The sequence below is a fragment of the Eschscholzia californica genome, unplaced genomic scaffold, assembly GCF_041429995.1.
Source record: "Eschscholzia californica isolate CP2 unplaced genomic scaffold, dmEscCali1.0.p SCAF_1, whole genome shotgun sequence".
NCBI lineage: Eukaryota > Viridiplantae > Streptophyta > Magnoliopsida > Ranunculales > Papaveraceae > Eschscholzia > Eschscholzia californica.
Window position 1 is genome coordinate 31180308 of NW_028238198.1, and position 18704 is coordinate 31199011.

Genomic DNA, 18704 nt, shown 5'->3' on the forward strand with positions numbered 1-18704 from the left:
GGCCACTCCATTTGGATTCAACAATATTTTCCTTCTGATTTTTTCCTTTGAAATAGGATTCCATGGTAAAAGGGGGTTAGGAATCTATACATTTTACCCTGTTTAGAGTTCCTTTATGGCTCGTATTGTATCTTCCTAAGTGTCCAACGGAGGATTGCTTTTTTTTTTATATTAACTAAGATAGTCTTTTTTTTTTGTTGTTGAACTACTAAGATAGTCTTCATCAAAAAAAAAAAAAAAAACTAAGATACTCGCTGCAAGTCGGGTATCAATATGATGTGTTACGTACCATTATCACTGAATTGGAATTTTAGAGAAACTACTGATCTAAAGCCCAACAAAATTATGATATACTTATTTCATCATAACAATATTGTCGTACAATTTAATAAAATTTAATTATGTTAGTGTAAAACAATGAATTCTCAATTCGGACAGATGTACTCAAGTTATTCAAATTCATAGGTAGTTAAAACATAAGCCTCAATCATATTTTTAGTCTTCTTACTTAGAGTTAATCACGTTTTGACCGACAATTGTGATCAACTCACCGTTTTGACCCCCTTTGTCGGAGAGTTTAGAGAGAGAAAGGATATATAGAAAGGAGAAAGGAAGAGAGAGAAGGGAAGACGATGAAGAAGAAGATAGAGAGGGGAAGAAAAATAATTTTTCTTGTTTTTCTTTTTAAGTTAGGTCGCGCCGGCCGAAATTTTTGTTGGTCTGCGACTTTTTGTTGGAGGTGAGGTGGAGACTGTGGAGAGGAGGAGGTGAGGTGAAGTGGAGGAGAGAGGTGATGTGGCTTTTATGTTGTTAATTTTTTTTGAAATAATTTTATTTTGACTCCCAATGATAGTACCGGAAAAAATTGAATTTCTTTTTCATCCTTATTCATTAGGAGTCAAATCGAATTACTTGACATTTATGAGAATCAAAAACATAATTAATTATAAATTAAAAGCCAAAAAGAAATTAAACCTTTTACTTATTCATCATTAGTTGGGATTTTTTTTTACTTGCAGGACTGTTATAATCATTATAACCATTTTAGGTGGTAAAAGAATACCTTACCTAAAGTGATTAGACTCTCTATCTCTCACCCTCTTTTGCCTAATAGATTTCGGGTAATTCTCTATTTAGACTGTCTAGAAAAGGATCAATTCATTTGACTTCAAATTCTTTTGAACTATTTAGACTACTGTCTACAAAGGTAATTCTCTATTCTTCTCAAAATATGCAAAGTAAAAATATTTCTAGAACTCTGTCTCTATTGTTTTGTTTTCAAGCATTTATTGTAAATTAGATGTAACATACCTAATATTTTAACAAAGAATAAAAAAACAAAATAAGTCCCTCATATTAGGAATTATAGAGCGGAAAATCTTATTGTTACATATATTCGGCTATTCTTTCCTCTGTTTTGCACTGATAAGTAGTTTGTTTCTATTACATAATTTAACTTTGACAGGTTATTTCCATATTTTCTTTATATCTTTAAAGTCTATAGAAAGAAAAACATAAAGAAAACCATTACAAATTTTAGTTGATTGATTTAATCACTGATCTTAATTTTCATTATGACAATGTACTAATCACATCCACTTTTAATAATTCATGTCTTTTCTAGGGGAGTCATATATATCTAACTTTATTGAAAGAGGATATAATGCTTAGAGCATCCCATGGGTTTATTAAAAAGAACACTAAAAAGAAATCTTCATCAATTTTTTTTTTCTAAAGTAATTAGTTTTTTTTGTTGTGAAGTTATTAGTTATAAAGGAAAATTCGAAAAACCTGACCAAACCATCATTGTCCATTTCTCTATATGGCATTTTATCATTTTTAAATTTTATTTTTAAATTAAAATCAGATTATATAATATAATAATAGATTTAGTTACATTGTTTTATTAGTTTACATATGTACTAATAAAAAACTAATATAAATTTAATTGGTACACGGTCGAATTTAAAAATAATTTTTAGGGTTATTTTCTTAGAGCCCCCTACCTTGTGATTAGTTTCTCGCGTAGCCTCCTACTTTATCAATAATTTTTAAGGTTATTTCCCTAGAGGCCCCCTGCTTTGTGTATGTCACTCTCTCCTCCATCTCATCACTTCTCTCTGTCAGGTCAACTCTCTCGCCACATCATCATCTTCTCTGATAGGGTTACCGACTAGTCAAACATTCTGGCCACCGGTTGGCGACCTTGAAGGTCTGTTCGAACAGATCTGGTGAACCAGATCTTCGCCGAAGGGTTTTTCTTCGTCGGAGTGTTTAGAGAGAGAAGAAAGATATATTTTTTTAAGTATGAAGGTCGCCGGCCGGTCGGCAGAATTTTTGACCGGCCGACGACCCTATTGGAGAAGATGATGATGTGGCAGAGAGAGGTGATGAGATGGAGGAGGGAGAGTAACAGACACTTAAGGATAACGAAAAAAGAGGCCTTCTCGACATTATTAATAAAGTAGGGGGCTACGCGGGAAGCTGGTCACAAAGTAGAGAGCCTAAGGAAAATAATCCTAATTTTTAAAAGAAATGAACAAACATTGAAATAAAAAGATGAAAAGGACTAAATAATAATTTAAAAAGAAAGGGACTCACCATCTCACCACTTTGGTGGGATGAACATTGACATGTCATATTCGGCGAGTCACTGTTCACGGGGCTGGAAATGTTTAGTGTTTTTCAGTCTCGTTGGAGCTGTCGGAACTGGAAAACACCAAAATTTAGTGTTTTGTAGTGTTGTTCTTCTAATTATGGAGTTCCAGACTTGCTCTCCGGAGTGGAGGACTCTGGCTCAATGGACGAATTGATGCTCTTAGATAATTGAATATACCACATGAATATTTGGTTTTTTTTTTTTGTTGAACAACATGAATATTTGGTTAGAGATTATTCATGTTTGCATGATATTAAAATAATAATTATTTCCAACAAAAAAAAATAATTACTTGAAGGATAAAAAGGAAATTTTGATTTTTTTTTTTCCACCAAGAGTACATTTGAGAAGAAAAAACTTTTTTTTTGTTATAGCGAAGGAATACCATGTACTAATGAATTTCTATTGATACAACAATCTTATAAGAAATACTAGTGGTTTTGAGTGGCGGGAATGAGTTTTGTAAGGATCCGGTGTGAAATATCGACAGGGTCTTGAGAAATAATATGAAAAAAGTTAAAACACATAGTGTACCAAAGTACAAAACAATTTGATCATAACATCTTAAACGTTGTCTTACAAAAAAATATTATACAAGAATTTGTGCAGGAACGTAATATTTGCGTGACTAATTTACTCTTATTTATTGGAAATCTTATAATGCAATTATGTTTCGAAAAGACGATTTTGTACTAGACTCAGGGGCGGACTTACCGTGCCCCCACAAACCCCAATTGAAAATATGTCCACAGTCTGAAATTAAAGAGGTCCAGTTAGTTCAAGATTAAAATGTCTGCTTCATAGGTCGGAGGTGGAACCTGCCCTCACTAATTGTTTGAGAAATTTTTTTGGGTCTTTTAAAGACGCCCTGTAAGTGTTAAAGGCGCTGCCAATTTGAAGGAAAATTTGTGAGAGAAGAAGTCGCCTAATACACTCATAAAGGGAGCCTTTAAAACTTCCCATTTATTTTTGCTAAATGTTGGCTCCTTTCTTTTGTCTTTTATTTCCTTTTGGCCCATATAGGTTTGATCAATTTCTCTTTTGACTCTTTCCTCTTAAATATAAATTTGAGTTTGACCTCTTTTTGCTAGGACTCCATCAGTTGAGCTATTTATTTTGTCCCCCTATTACTTTGTGCTCTCTTTATCATTTATGTTCATATTTTCGTGACGACATTTTTTCTAAAATCAATCTTCTTTCTGTTCTTCTATCTTTTCAGCTCCCGACGATGTCATCTCCTAATTTTTTTTTAAAAGACGTAAACTATGAGGATTCTTTTTCCATATAAAATGTCTCTCATTGTTTTTAGCTAAATCTAATTACTTATTTTTATGTAAATCAAATATGTAAAATACTAATTACATACACTGAAATGACAATTTAAACAACTACAAGTTAGACGTAAGTGAGTTGGTTGAGAGTGTAACATAATTATACAGGTCCGGCCTTGAGTTTGCTGAGGCCCGAAACGGACTTAGTAAATGTGGCCCCGATTTTTCTAGTCTAGAAGTATAATTTTTCGATACTCCTTGCGCTTTTCTTCGGAAAGTGTTTATCAGTTTGCCAAAAAAGAATATATCAATATGTAATGTTGCAAAGATTTTGAACATAATAAAGTTTGTGAAATCTCACACATATTATGCAAGATTTAACCACATGTTAAATTGTCAAGTTCAAAAAAAGTTACATGAATTTGCACAATGAGTTGATACCTCAAAAGTATATTAACTCAATCTTGAAAACCTTTGTAAAGGGCTTATCCTTGAGATTTTTCCGAGTATCTTCTTGAGTTCCCTAGAATAAGTGGGATGGAAAGGGAAGCATAGATGCTTGAAAATGAAGGTGGAGAAGTGAGGAAGTGAGCGTGAGAGTGCGATGAAGGATAGAGGTATGAACTATGAAGAGAGGTGGCGGTGAGAAAATGTGTTTGTGTCTGACTCATTGGTAGATGACCAAGATGCACTTCACGCTGACAATCAACTTTTAGATGCAAAGATGACTAGACTAGAGAGAAATGATGACAAAAATAATTTGGAAGAATGTAAATAGATTTGGGGTAAATTTAACTTGGAAACATAAACATGAGGACCAAATTTTATAGTTGACCACAATTAAGACCAAAATCTAAAGATGGTTATAACACTAAGGGCAATTTTTGAATTAAACATTTCTAATATCAAAGTGGCTTGCAGGTGACCCACAAATGAAATGGCGGGCACGTAAGAAAGTTTGGATTCAAAGGGGATTGGAATTGGACGTGATCCTTTCCATGTGTTTGTGACCTGGGTTAATTCATTTTCTTTATAGGCACCTTAGGGTAAGAAACCAAATGTGGCCTCTAAAATTGGGTGGCCCAGGGTCAGCGCCTTAGAATTATAAGTTATCAACGTAATTTGTCAATCACTAGGTATAACCCGTGCCTCCGGCACGGCTAAACTTGTTTGATACATTATTCAATTTGCAAGTACTAAGGTCTGACACACTCGTATGTTGCATTTGTTTATTTCTATACTACTCCACTTCTTATGAATAAAATCATTAATCATATTATGCAAAGAATAAAATAACAGTTTGAGTACTTTCATTAAGAAAATCCAATACAAACTCCTTAGTAATTGACAATTGAGAAAGTATAAATGTTAACAAAATACAAACAGAACAACAAATTCCTCCGACTCCTTTGGACTGACCTTGGAGTTTGGATACGATGGTTGTCCAGTTGAATAAATAATAATCCTAGAAATAAATCATGTACTTGTGGAAAGTAAGAGAAACGAAGATGGCAACAAATAACTCTAGTTCAATAATGGGCGAACAGTTTCTGCTATAAAAGAGGGTAAAAAGTAAACGAAGATTCACCGAGATACTACGAAATAATATAAATTTTAGGAAAATTTAACATCATATGCCCAAATGTTGCAACAACCAGCATTAACACCGGTGTTTTTTTTATACATTTAACGGGTTTATTTAAAAAGCAGATAATGGATGCGGAGAAACCAATTGTGGTTATCAACGATGGATTGCTATTTAAAGGTGATATGAATAAGGATAAGCAAATTTAACAACATATGCCACAAACATTATTAGTTAATTAACATTAAGATCATCCATCAAATAATATCATCTAATGAACTGCACAAAGGGACTAACGAAATTAAACTGAAAAATAAAATAAATAAGAAACAAAATTGCAAAACTATAGTTGCACTACTAAATAAAGCCTACCTATCTGCCTCATCAGATAGAATCCACGACAACTTTCTGTGCACAAATGATGTTCCTATAAGATAGACAAATATCAAAAGGAAACCTGATTTTGAGTAAGATCCATAATTCCCAAAACTGACAAATAAACAAATATGTACGGTCCCAACAAACTATAACCACGAAAAACTTACAAACTATCAATACTTCGGATTCTTTTCAGCAGTTATGACTTTGGTCATGTTATCTCCGAACGAATCTGACACCCTTTTATCAAGAACTCTAAATGTATCTTCGAGTGAACTGAGATGAGTTGAACCCAACATACAATATCTCTTTCATCACTGTACTCGAGATCAGTTGGACCTCTGCCTATTGTCATTTGTATAGTACAATATCTTTGGTTCATAATCTTCGTCGAGTACAATATTCATACATTTGTTTAACCTCCCTTTTTTTCGTTTGATCGGTTCTCAACACCTAACCGGGAACGGGTGCAATAACTTCTCAATGGTTTCATAAATGTGAGCGTAACTCTCGCGTGGTAGAAGCACCAACGCTATTGAAAAGAGTTTTTTACCTGCAAATACCTAATACAATGTCATCTTCTCAAGAGGTTGAACATCAACTTTAATTATTTAAAGTTTTAATCTTAAAAGTTTTAATATTTAAAGTTTTAATATTTAAAGTTCTTATTTTAAAAGTTTTAATACTTAAAGTTTTAATCTTAAAAGTTTTAAAATTTAAAGTTTTAAAATTTAAAGTTTTAATCTTAAAAGTTTTAATATTTAAATTTTTAATATTTAAAGTTTTAATCTTAAAGTTTTAATATTAAAATTTATAATCTTAAAAGTATGTAACATGTACTAAAATATTTAAGACAACTTACTCTTCTTTCTTATACATATAATTTAATTCATGTACAATAAATAATGATACTGAAATAATTTATTTCTAACTATCTTGTAACGAAAATGTTTTACTATCTAAATCACTTTTAAATATATAAGATATTCTAACACGGAAATAATTTGTTCTAACTATCTTATTACTACACCGCTTTGTTGGTGATTAGAAATTCCATATAGGGGGTTACCCTGCTTCCATCTTCTTCTATGTAACAACAACTTCTTTATCTCCAATGGAAGTATGATGGGAGAAGACGTCCACATATCTCCGCCCACATATCTCCACCCACATATCTCCACCCGGACCACCCACATGGCTCAGATCTTGTGATGAGAAAGAAAAAACTTGACGCCTTGGAAAGGTAACCCTGTTAGGGTTTTGCTTGATAAAAAGCTTTTTCTAAAACTCCAAAAAAGAACTGAACGAGGGAATGCATGTTTCTTTTGTTTTTCAAGGAAGAATTTGGTTAATATTTAAAGTTTTAATTTTAAAGTTTTAATATTAAATTTTTAATATTTAAAGTTTTAATATTTAAAATTTTAATTTCAAAGTTTTAATATTAAATTTTTTAATCTTAAAAGTATGTAACATTCGTTTTAATATTTAAAGTTTTTAAGTAAATGTACGTTTTGTTTTAATTATTTAAAGTTTTAATCTCTCACTAAAACTCTCCCACTCTCTCTCACTAAAACTCTGACATGTCTCTCTCTCTCACAATATTCATCAATCCCTACTTTTCTTTATAGAAAAAAAAGCACTTTTGGGGATCTCACAGTAGAAGGTTTTTATCTCTAGCTGGTTTAAGAGTTGGTGAAAGAATAACCCCTAGAGTTTTAATAAGTAACATGTACTAAAATATTTAAGACAACTTACTCTTCTTTCTCATACATATAATTTAATTCATGTACAATAAATAATGATACAGAAATAATTTGTTTCTAACTACTTTGTAACGAAAATGTTTTACTATCTAAATCACTTTTAAATACTAATTATAAGATATTCTAACACGGAAATAATTTGTTTCTAACTATTTTATTACTACACCGCCGTGATGCTATGCCCGACACATCTCTCGGGCGTGATGCTATGCCCGACACATCTCCCGGCTGGCTGATGTGTCGGTCATAGATTTAGAGAGAGAAAGTTAGAAATTTTCTCTCTCTGGATCTACGGCCGACACATCAGTTGGCCGCGATTCAGCCGGGAGATGTGTCGAGCATAGCATCTTTTTCCATATACTACTGTAGTTAATTAGTACTAATGTCAGCAGCAATTTAATACATCTCTCCTCTTTCAGTCTTACTTCTTGACCCAAAAAACAACAAACCCTCTGGCGAAAACATTATGATATGATGGAGAATCATATCACTTGGGATGTTCACTCGGGTGAAAAATAAACCTTTGGAAGGATAATTGGATCCCAGGTATAACTCAACAGATGCAAAATACGAATAACTCCACCCTAACAGAGGTGTCTCAACTCATTAGAAATAATAGATGGGATATTTCTATCCTCAACCAGACTTCCAATGAATCCACTTGTAATCTCATCAAAGTTATCCCTGTTCAAAATGACGGTTCAGATAAAATGAAATGGAATCTCACCCCCTATCGGGTGACCACTCAGTTCGGTCTATGTATCAGCATCTTAGTTCTAGCTCCCAACCCAATCCTCCCCAAGATCTCAACTGGAAGTTCATTTGGTTCATACCCACAATCTCGCGTATTCAGATGTTCATATGAAAAATTTGTTCTAACGCTCTCTCGGTTAGGAATCAGATAGGTAAATATATAGGGAATATATTTAATTGTCCAAACTGTAATGAAATAGAAACTGTTGAACATGCACTGTTACACTGTCCTCTTGCTAAAAATATATGGTTCTACTTTAATATCATATCGAGTAATATCACATCCTTATCTGAGTGGATTCTATCGTGGCAAAACCAGTATCAAATTAGTTGTACTGCTGATAACATTCATTTTGTCACTATACTAGGGTATAGGCGCCCGTGCCTTAGGGCACAGACAGTTCTATCGATCACATTCAACGAAATCATTGAAGAAATCAAGTTGAACATCAACTTATCATGACCATATTCCTTGAACATTAAGAAAGAGCATATAAGTTGAAATTTAGTAAAAGTAAATGTGGTACATGAATCATGATTCAAGTGTAGGTTAATTAAGAAAATGAAAAACAAACACAATTTATTTTTTCTTGCTTCACTTTTTTAATATCCAATTAAGAGCGGGTGGTTGTTTCTTTTTGTAACACTTCTAAACTTGCATTTGCCGTAGAAGCAACAAACAACAAACAAATATGGAGATAAAAAGACATATTGAGATCATAGTACTAAAATGAATAACTTCTCATTTTCTTTTCCCAACTTCTTCAGGACTTCAACAACATTGAATAATCAAAACAATAACTTTTCTTATATGTCATCCCGGTGGAAGACCAACAAAAAAGAGATAAAAAAGAGATTAACAATACCAAAATGAATCTATTTGTCTTTCTATTAGAAATATAATATAATTTGGTGAAAAAACACAAATTGCATACATACAAAGCTAACACAAAAGTATGAAACAAAAAGATAGGTGTATTCTGAACTTCTCTGCTACTATCGCAAAATAATTAGAGTAACCAGGTCCATAAATAAGAAGTAACAAAATAAAGACCATAAAGGTAAACTGACATAGAGAAACATATCATTTTACTGTTCTTCTTCCTCTATCACTCCACTCAATTGTGGTCCTCGTATCATCAACTTCAACTTCCCTTCTGTGACATATGGTTCACTACATGAAACATGAATGTGTACGAAAACATAAGTCTATAAGCCCGAAAATATGAAAGTACAATAATTTTTTAGCCATGACGGGTTATAAAAATTAAAGTCATTTCTAATTTTTTTTTTTAGTAGTTCTCTTCCTCCTAATTGCGCAAGGAACCACATGATTCTTGGACAATCTCTAAAATTTCAACCTTTACAAACAAATAAGATCATCAAACATAGACTATAGAAAGCTACTCCGGAAACCTTAACCCTAAAATCACTTCTAATTTTTAAGAATTTCATGATAACAAACAACATCTAAACGAACCTTAACATTCTCCGTGACAAAATGATAACAACACAACTAAAATAGAACTTGTTAAACTACTCAAGAAATTTATTGAATTGACATAATATTATTGAATTTCAAGAAGATTTAGGTTGTCGTTTCTTTCCTTATGTTAAAGTCATCGTAGCACTAATTTATATGATAATTTATTCTAAACTTAATAATGTATCAATCGTGCTCGGATTAGATGATTTAGGTTGTAACATAATTTCATTTAAACTTTAAATTCACCAATGAAATCACTTAATAATATTACATGAACGATAATTTAGGACAATGAATTGACATAATTTAGGGTTGGTTATTACTTTAACATGACTTTGACAATAAGACACAATGAAATCTCTACTTTATCATACTAATGATCATATTTACTAAGTTTAGTATAAATTCAATAATGTTGTTTAGGATATATTATTTGTTTTAAGGAATTTCATCAAACAGTTGGGCTGCAACCTAAATTATCTCTACCATTCTCAAATATACTCATCAATTTACACATCAAAATGGTTAGAATCAAAGCAATTATTGAGTACCCACTATAAATCTGAGAATCCCAAAGGAATCCTTGAGAGAAAAAGTGAAGAGTTAAGCTAAAACCCTAAAGTCAACTCCTTATTGTCGACTTGAAACAACATTGTCACCATAAATACTTACGATTTGAGAGAGAAATTGAGGTTAAAGATAGAAACTTCTTATTGTCGATTAAGAGAAAGAAAAAGTTGATCAGTGGAGGAAGAAATAAGAGTTTTGGGATATTTCTTTTGGGTTGATCTAATCTGGACGGTCGATTACTTTCAACAGTCCAGATTAGAGGGACGCCTAGGGACGGAAGTGAAAACTCTGAAATGTTTTAGACTTACAGTAAAATTGTCAAAGAGTACCAGTTTTACTGGACGTGCCTTTTGGAAGGTCGGCTAAAAGATCAAATTTTTTAAAAAAAGATTATATTGTAAAATTGGTTAAAAATCATTTTTTTAATGAAAGATTATATTGTAAATTTTGGGAAGGGTGTCTAAACAATATCGATAATTAAATAAGGGGGTTTGTCCCAGTCAGCTTTTCCCTTCTGTTTTATTATATAGACTAGATTATGACCCGTGCCTCCGGCACGGTTGAATTCCTAAAGCACTTAAGGAGATCACAATTTTTAGAATCAACACATTTTACATCTTGTACTGTTTTGTCCTATTTTTGTTCTCATATCATGAAATGACTGGTTACATAGAGTCCTAGATGCTCTTGTTTTTTCTTTTTGTTGAAATTCCTAGATGTTTTTTTTTTTTGTTGAAGTTCCTAGATGTTCTTGTTAGGGAAAAAAACTAAAATTGTGATATTTTATTTTAATTAACAATTCTGGTCAAGAAAAATGAAACTCCAAGTATCACAAACAAAGTAATATCTCATTGACCAGAAGGACCACTATTTAGCAAATGAGTTACTCACGGGGGGCTAACCCATTTAAAGAGTTGAATAATGTACATAAGAACCTAAATACATAAAACGTATCATTCCCTCACCAAAAAAAACAAATACAAAGTTTAGAACCGACCTCCATTGACCCATGGTACTCGTATATGAAAGTTCGGAAATTTTTAAAATGTTTGAGCTTCAAGATACACAATAAAGATTAAAAAAACCAAGTCTGCATACATTGTGAACTTGCGTAGCATGTAGATCTTCGTACTATGCTTTAAAATTGGTTGCACCCATTATATGTCCAATAATCAGCAAAAATACCTGAACAATGTCAATAAGTTTAGGGAAAACAAACTTCAGTATCCAATCATCACAAAACAAGTAAAGCATAAGCAAAAAAATTAGGACTTCATCAAATTTGAAGAAATCTGGAGATGATTAAGAAGTTATATTTCATCAAATTAAAACGATGAGAGTGCAACTAACCTCTAGCACATCACACAAATGACTGAATATACATTTTAAACACAGCCCCGACTTAGGATACATAGAACTGTTTTCATCCGAAAGTGGCTGAAGTCCAAAACCAATATACCGCTTATAAGCACTCGCCTTTCTTGCTAGTACATATCTAATGGCAACACAAAATCTTCTTTCTATATTTTTAGATGAAGTTTTCTCAAGATCGAGGACAACTTTATAACTCCCCCACACTAATATTCTAATACGCGGAGCAAGGAGTACTTGATTCTGCGCCCCTGCGGTAAAGAATACCTCAATATCCAAGATTCATCTTGACCCAGATTTGCTGCATAACATGAATAAAATGCTCAAGCAAGGTTACACAACCCCTTCCCCACGAGAAAATTGGTATTCTAGTCCAAGAATTAAACTTTCATCTGTGACGTTCAATCAAATTTTCTCACCAATTTCCGATTACTTGAAGCAATACTTACTTTATTCCTGGCAAAGATATCAATTGGAACCTCACAGACTTATCAACAGTTATGAAATTTATTTAATTTCAATTGCTAAAAACAGAAATTCATGACTGAAATATTTAAGAGAAACATTTTGATATTCAGATAGACAAAGAGAGGTGCTTCAAAAGCATTGCCGAAAGTACACTTGGCGCTGTTTGAGCAATAATGATGTCTATTTGCATAAGTGGCCTACAGGATCTTGGGAGCCATTTGTTCTAATAAATATACATTAATGGGAACCCAAGTTCTTTTCTCACAGAGTGTTTCTTCTTCTCGAGTCAAAACAAACAAATTAGAGAAACCAATTGTTTGCTCATCACAGAAAATGGGCCAAAGAAGTTTCGATACAACTAAGGTCTGAAAGGATGTAGTTACAGCAGGAATGTCTTAACAAAACCGAGTTTCAATATTATCTACCATTGAATCTGACACTGACCTACTGCAGCTACATTAGTTCCCGTTAAATAGCCAAACCTATATAAATTTTCACAGCTCCAGCATACTTTTAAAGAAATGTTACAGTACTCCTAAAAATTGATGTAGAGTAAATATTTACCTTCTTCTGCACAGTCTTGTCTTTGAGAAATTGTAAGTAAATTTTTCTTCATAACCTGAAGAATTGATGCCCCAAAGAGGCAAAATCAAATCATCTAACTCTATGAAATCACTTTTTAGTAGATCATCCATTAGAAGCCCCCATTAGATTATTAAACATGCACATCATTCACCATCAAATACTTGCTGGTTTATAGCAACATCATCTGCTTGATGAGTCGTCTCGACCATTATATCTTTGTCAGCAATAACGTCGAACCAAACAACCCTTACTCATGGAACCACAACAGTAGTGTTAAACAAAATCAAACAATTTAGATTAGGAAAAGAAGAGTGACAAATACCTCACAACAATTAATCTCCTGAAATTAATAGCAAATGTTTGCTCATCGCCTTGATTGAAATCTCCCATTGAAGAAATTTGTCCCAAATAGAGAGAGCGGGAAATGTAACACTATCTTTTTTAAGAAGATTGTAACGAAATGAGTGAAATTTAAGCGTCCAAGGAATTGGGGAATTGAAGAAAGTTACAGAAGGAATTGAAGAATCCTTTTCTGATGGAGAGAGGAAAATATGGATGATAGCATAATTGGTATGATTTGAAGACCAAGATTTAATGTGACCCAAATCGATGGTCAGATTTGTATGGTTTATATGTTTCATCCTACGCGTAATGAGAGTTAAAATATTGGAAGAAGTCCTAAAGAAAATACAAGCCACTTGTTTAGCCAAAATTTTCTTCATTTGGACATACCAGTTATAGTATTAATACTTAAATTTGAGACAGAGACATTTCATCAAACACTTTCTGTGAATCTCCATCATTTAAATACTTAATTTTCAGACAGAGACATTTCATCAAACACTTATCAGCATATGAACTCTACTTTGAGCAAAACCACTAAAATCAACCAAACCTCAAATTGGGTATTTGTTTCTTTTCTATTCTGTGTATTTTGGAACCCCTATTAATGGTAACGATAAATTTTCGAGCATGGGTAATCAACCAAAGAAAGAACCCAAATGATACTTGAAGAAAAAACAAAAAACCCTAAACATTTCATGTAACAGGAAGCACATACATATTTCAGTATATACCAAATGATCATTTCAGTAAATTACTTAAAGAAAGAAGGAATGAGTTCTCCAAAAAATAGAAACACAATCATATTGGAGAAGAATTACTTGAGAAGAAGAAAATGCTAACCTTTCCGAACGAAAGAACCAAAATGATACTTGAAGAAATGAGTCCTCCACACTTCCACCTCAGGCTTAGTATTACCGAACCAATGAAGCAAAAGTTTTCTAAACATGAGAAGTCGTTGTTTTTATGGAGCGAAAGGAGATGTGTCAGTTCAGCAGATGTGTCCGTTGAGCAGATATGTCCACTCAATCGAGATGTGTCCGTTGAGCAAAAGGAAGGCAGTTATAGGCGTCCGACTACGAGGACCCACCTAATTATATACTGATCCAAAGGTCTGTACCAAGGCTGAGGTGGGACGGACTGATGTATCTATCTAGAGGTTTGTCTCAGTCAGCACCCATCCACCTAAAAAGTTGATATTTGTTTTTTTTCTTTATTGGTTATTATAACTAAAAAGTGTCATACAAAGAAGTTTTTCTGGGCATGCCATTGACTAGACTGCTACAGTGGACAATCACGATGATTTAATTGAAAATTCAGTAATATGAGTTTTGAGAAATATTCTTATAACAAAATAACTACGAGATTACAATAGATATGACAAAAAAAAAAAATTAGTTTTTGCAGATATACATATAAAAAATAAAGAAAATATATTTCGGGTAAAAAATAATAAATTTATGAGTTATCGAAAAGATTTGCATGGACAACAATTTTCTCTATAAACTCTTCCAGTGACTAAAACTGCTTTTGAACACCAACTAAAATCGTTTAGGATAATGTGGAATGACTTTATCAAATTTTAGATTTATTAAATTAGTCAAAACTCAAATTTCGCGATGAAGCTGATACTGATAGGTATATCGCCCATCCCTTGATTTTTTTTTTTTTCTTACGAGGGATGTCTGTACATGGTAGGCTCAATAGTCTTGATTTAAAAGACCTGCCAAAGAATGACCCAAGTTAATCAAGTAACGAGACTAAATAGTCACCTTAGAAACTTGCCTAAAAAGCTAAAAGTATATATTGGGCTCTCGCCCAAACAGCTTGGAGTTTCCATAGATATCTTGTAAGACGTGATACAAAATAATGGTTGGTTAAGGTCGCCATTTGAAGTTTGAACTAATTTGTAATATGCTGAAAGCAAGTCTCAACAAACTGCCAACACAACTGGTAGCCCAGTTGGTAAGTGCATTTACTCCACAATACGAAGGTCGTTTCGATCTCATGAAAGTGCAAATCTTTAGACCAGTAATAATTCGACAATTATCGTGATCAATGTATCAATGCCTTTGTGATGACCATTGTAGTCAATCTTAAAAAAAAGACTTCCTCCTAACTTGAACGCATCAATTTGATTTTGTTATACACTTTCACCCGTATGAATAGTTTCTTAGGGTTACTAACAAGAGACCTCCACAATAAGGGGGACCGGTGCTGTCGCACTTGTGAACTCCCTCTCCCCTGGTTTTTTTTGGATTGAGTGAAAGAAATCATTAGTGAGAACATTTTTCAGAGAGAAAAAGATAAACTACTTTCTATGTTAGTCATTACAAAACATTTATACATCATCACAATGGTGATAAGCACGTGCAATAACCAGTTAACCACCTAAGTTAAACTAATAATTAAAGTGGCCTATAACCCAACAACATAGAAACGATTGGTGTGTATTTACGAATTGTTAGTCACAATTGAGTGTTCTATTGGAGATGTTGACTAACTTTCGAGTACGAATAATAAGATTGTTATGTTGAGATCTCATGAGAACACCAAACTAACAAGTAGACCTCATGATTAGACAGTATAGGACATTGGTTGTAGAGGTCTGGTGTTAATATATAGTTTGATTATGAAACTGTATTTTATTAGGTTATATCTCAGTGCACACACAGACACACTCATTTTCACACTATAACATGCTTGAAGGCAAAGATTCTAATTAAATCAAGACTTTAAGACTAGTTTTCTAATTCTAAGAAACAAAATAACATTTCAAACATACTTCACTTTAAAGTAACAATGTCACAGACTAGTACATAAACTATATATAACTACATATACAAGTGTATGACCTAAACTATAAATAGGTACCCATATCACCTCTAATTTTCATTCATCTCATCAAATCTTAACCATTTTGAATCAAGAAAAACTAATCCAAGTATGGTAACTTCTTCATTCTCAAAGCTCTCATTCCTTCTCCTCCTCTTCTCTTCATCACTACTTGTATCTTTTAGCCTTGCCCGTGAATTCTCAATCGTGGGTTACGCATCCGAAGATCTCAAATCTATCGAAAGACTAATCGATCTTTTCGAATCATGGATGTCAAAACATGGCAAGATTTACAAAACTATTGAAGAGAAACTTGAGAGGTTTGAAGTATTTAGAGAGAACTTAAAACATATAGATGAAACTAATAAGAAGGTATCTAGCTATTGGCTTGGACTAAACCAATTTGCAGATATGAGTCATGAAGAATTCAAGCAGAACTATCTTGGGCTCAAAGTTGAGAGAAATAGAGATTCTTCGTCTTCTTCTGATAAGGATTTAAGCTATGAAGATATCGTCGATTTGCCAAAGTCTGTTGATTGGAGAAAGAAAGGTGCTGTTAGTCATGTCAAGGATCAAGGACAATGTGGTAAGTATATACTCAAAATCTACAAATTTCTCGGCATATTCGTATAAGATATTCTTTTACATGTATAAATGAGTGTGGTGACAAATAATATACATAAAATTTGCAGGAAGTTGTTGGGCATTTTCAACCGTAGCAGCAGTAGAGGGAATTAATCAAATTGTTACAGGAAATCTAACTTCATTGTCAGAACAAGAACTTATTGATTGTAATACTGGTTCGAACAATGGTTGTAATGGAGGTCTAATGGATTATGCATTTCAATACATCATGTCTAATGGTGGCCTTCATAAAGAGGATGACTACCCATATCTCATGGAGGAAGGCACTTGTGAGCAGAAGAAGGTAGTTTCCAATCACTTCACTTAGATCGGCTTGGGCATAGTTTCAGAGTACATGATGGGCCTTGTGGCGATAAACCCGACTGTGTCTTACTAATGTTGCTGGCTTTTGATTCTTTTTTCAGGGTGACATGGAGGTGGTAACAATTGATGGTTACAAAGACGTGCCTCAGAACAACGAGCAAAGCTTGTTGAAGGCACTCTCACAACAACCTCTTAGTGTTGCCATCGAGGCTTCGGGTAGAGACTTTCAGTTTTACAGTGGGGTAAGCTAACAAATAGTTCTGAAACAAATATTAACATGGAACAATTCAATGAGGTCTATTTCTAATAGACTATCGACTAATTGGTTTTTATGCTTGAAATTTTGCAGGGGGTTTTCGATGGGCATTGTGGGACCGAATTAGATCACGGAGTAACAGCCGTTGGATATGGATCGACAAAGGGCTCAGATTACATCATAGTGAAGAACTCATGGGGACCAAAATGGGGAGAAAAGGGATTCATAAGGATGAAAAGAAACACTGGAAAACCAGCTGGACTTTGTGGCATTAACCAAATGGCTTCTTATCCTACTAAAAAGAAGTGATTCTAACTTCTCTTGAACTACTAGTACTGGATGATCCAAAAAGTTATGTACTCTCATTTTCTTTTTCTTGTTGAATAAATGTAAGGTTAAACAAATATTTGGCTCACTGTAACGAATTCCGGTAAAGTGAGATAGAAGAAATGAAAGTTTAAGTTGTGTTTTATAATTAATGGAACTTAGCGTTCTTGAATACTTTTTTTATGAACTAAGAGTCTAACAACATGGGGTTTACGGAATATGAATTCGATTGAGTTACACACATCTCCAAATGGTGAATAAAAAATTGTCGACAGTATAGAGGAGGTTAGATTGGTATAAAACTAAAAACTGACATTTATCAGCGTCTGAATGATCTCTATTCATATTGTTCAAACATTTGTTGCCATCTAAAACGAAAATAACGGGAAATTGGATACTAAAAATGACAAATATTTACATCCAATAATTATTTTAGATGTATTCTGGTCAAATGAGAAGTAACGTAACTGTTTGTTGATTGTGTCTGATACTCCAAAGGTGTTAATATCAATTACAGAAAATTTAGGGGGTAAACTCTATTAACTATATATCAGAGTCCTGAGTGCTAGAGCCTTGTACATATTCACTGGAACAAAATCATCACCACCTCTTCAATAGAAACCCTACAAAACCCTAAATAAACTTCATTTCGTCTTCCTGTCTCTTCTCATTCGCTCTTACATTCCAGCCGATGGCTTCGAAGGTTTGGATTAACACCTAGAAAAGTCCTCATCCTTTCTTATGGAGTAATTATTTCTTCGACTATTTTTCTTTTTTGTTTTAGTTAATCCTTTACCATAATATTCGTTTTATATATAACTAGTTATTGATTCTAAGGGGTTTTACCCTATGTTGCCAAAGGCGTGGCTCACGCGCGCCTAGGCGCGCGTATCGACCGGTTCACAGGAGTCGCCTTTTTTTTTGGAGGTGAATTCTCCTTGTTTCCTTGGGCGGTGGCGAGGCGAGCGCCTTAAATCGTCTAGGGAATCGAGAAGCGGTCCAACTGGAAGAGGGTGTCTACAGAGAAAATTTGTAATTGTTTAGGCGCGCGTATTGACCGGTTCACAAAGGAGTCGCCTTTTTTTGGAGGCTAATTCTCCTTGTTTC

General features: G+C 33.4%; 1 protein-coding gene and 1 long non-coding RNA gene across 3 annotated transcripts; one reads left to right on the forward strand and one right to left on the reverse strand.

Moving 5' to 3' along the window:
* Positions 1 to 11391: 11391 nt before the first annotated feature.
* On the reverse strand, positions 11392 to 14294 carry LOC147566049 (uncharacterized). 2 transcript variants are annotated; one of them, XR_015237388.1, is made up of 4 exons: positions 13212 to 14294; positions 12869 to 13135; positions 11816 to 12292; positions 11392 to 11650 (listed from the first exon to the last, which is right to left on the reverse strand). It is a non-coding gene; the product is annotated as an uncharacterized LOC147566049 (long non-coding RNA). The 2 variants fall into 2 exon arrangements; XR_015237387.1 differs by having other exon boundaries at positions 11394 to 11650; positions 12869 to 14294.
* A 1785-nt stretch (positions 14295 to 16079) lies between these two features.
* LOC147566050 (cysteine protease XCP1-like) lies at positions 16080 to 17769 on the forward strand. The gene is made up of 4 exons (XM_086652528.1): positions 16080 to 16652; positions 16759 to 16994; positions 17116 to 17256; positions 17364 to 17769. The coding sequence occupies exons 1-4, from the start codon at positions 16178 to 16180 to the stop codon at positions 17577 to 17579; spliced, it is 1068 nt and encodes a 355-aa protein (XP_086508654.1). The 5' UTR covers positions 16080 to 16177; the 3' UTR covers positions 17580 to 17769.
* The last annotated feature ends 935 nt before the right edge of the window (positions 17770 to 18704 follow it).

Coding starts and splice junctions, on each gene's coding strand:
- LOC147566050 (XM_086652528.1), top strand. CDS start 16,178: ATGGTAACTTCTTCATTCTCAAAGCTCTCATTCCTTCTCCTCCTCTTC. Junction 16,653..16,758: donor CAAGGATCAAGGACAATGTG/GTAAGTATATAC, acceptor TAAAATTTGCAG/GAAGTTGTTGGGCATTTTCA. Junction 16,995..17,115: donor GCACTTGTGAGCAGAAGAAG/GTAGTTTCCAAT, acceptor TTCTTTTTTCAG/GGTGACATGGAGGTGGTAAC.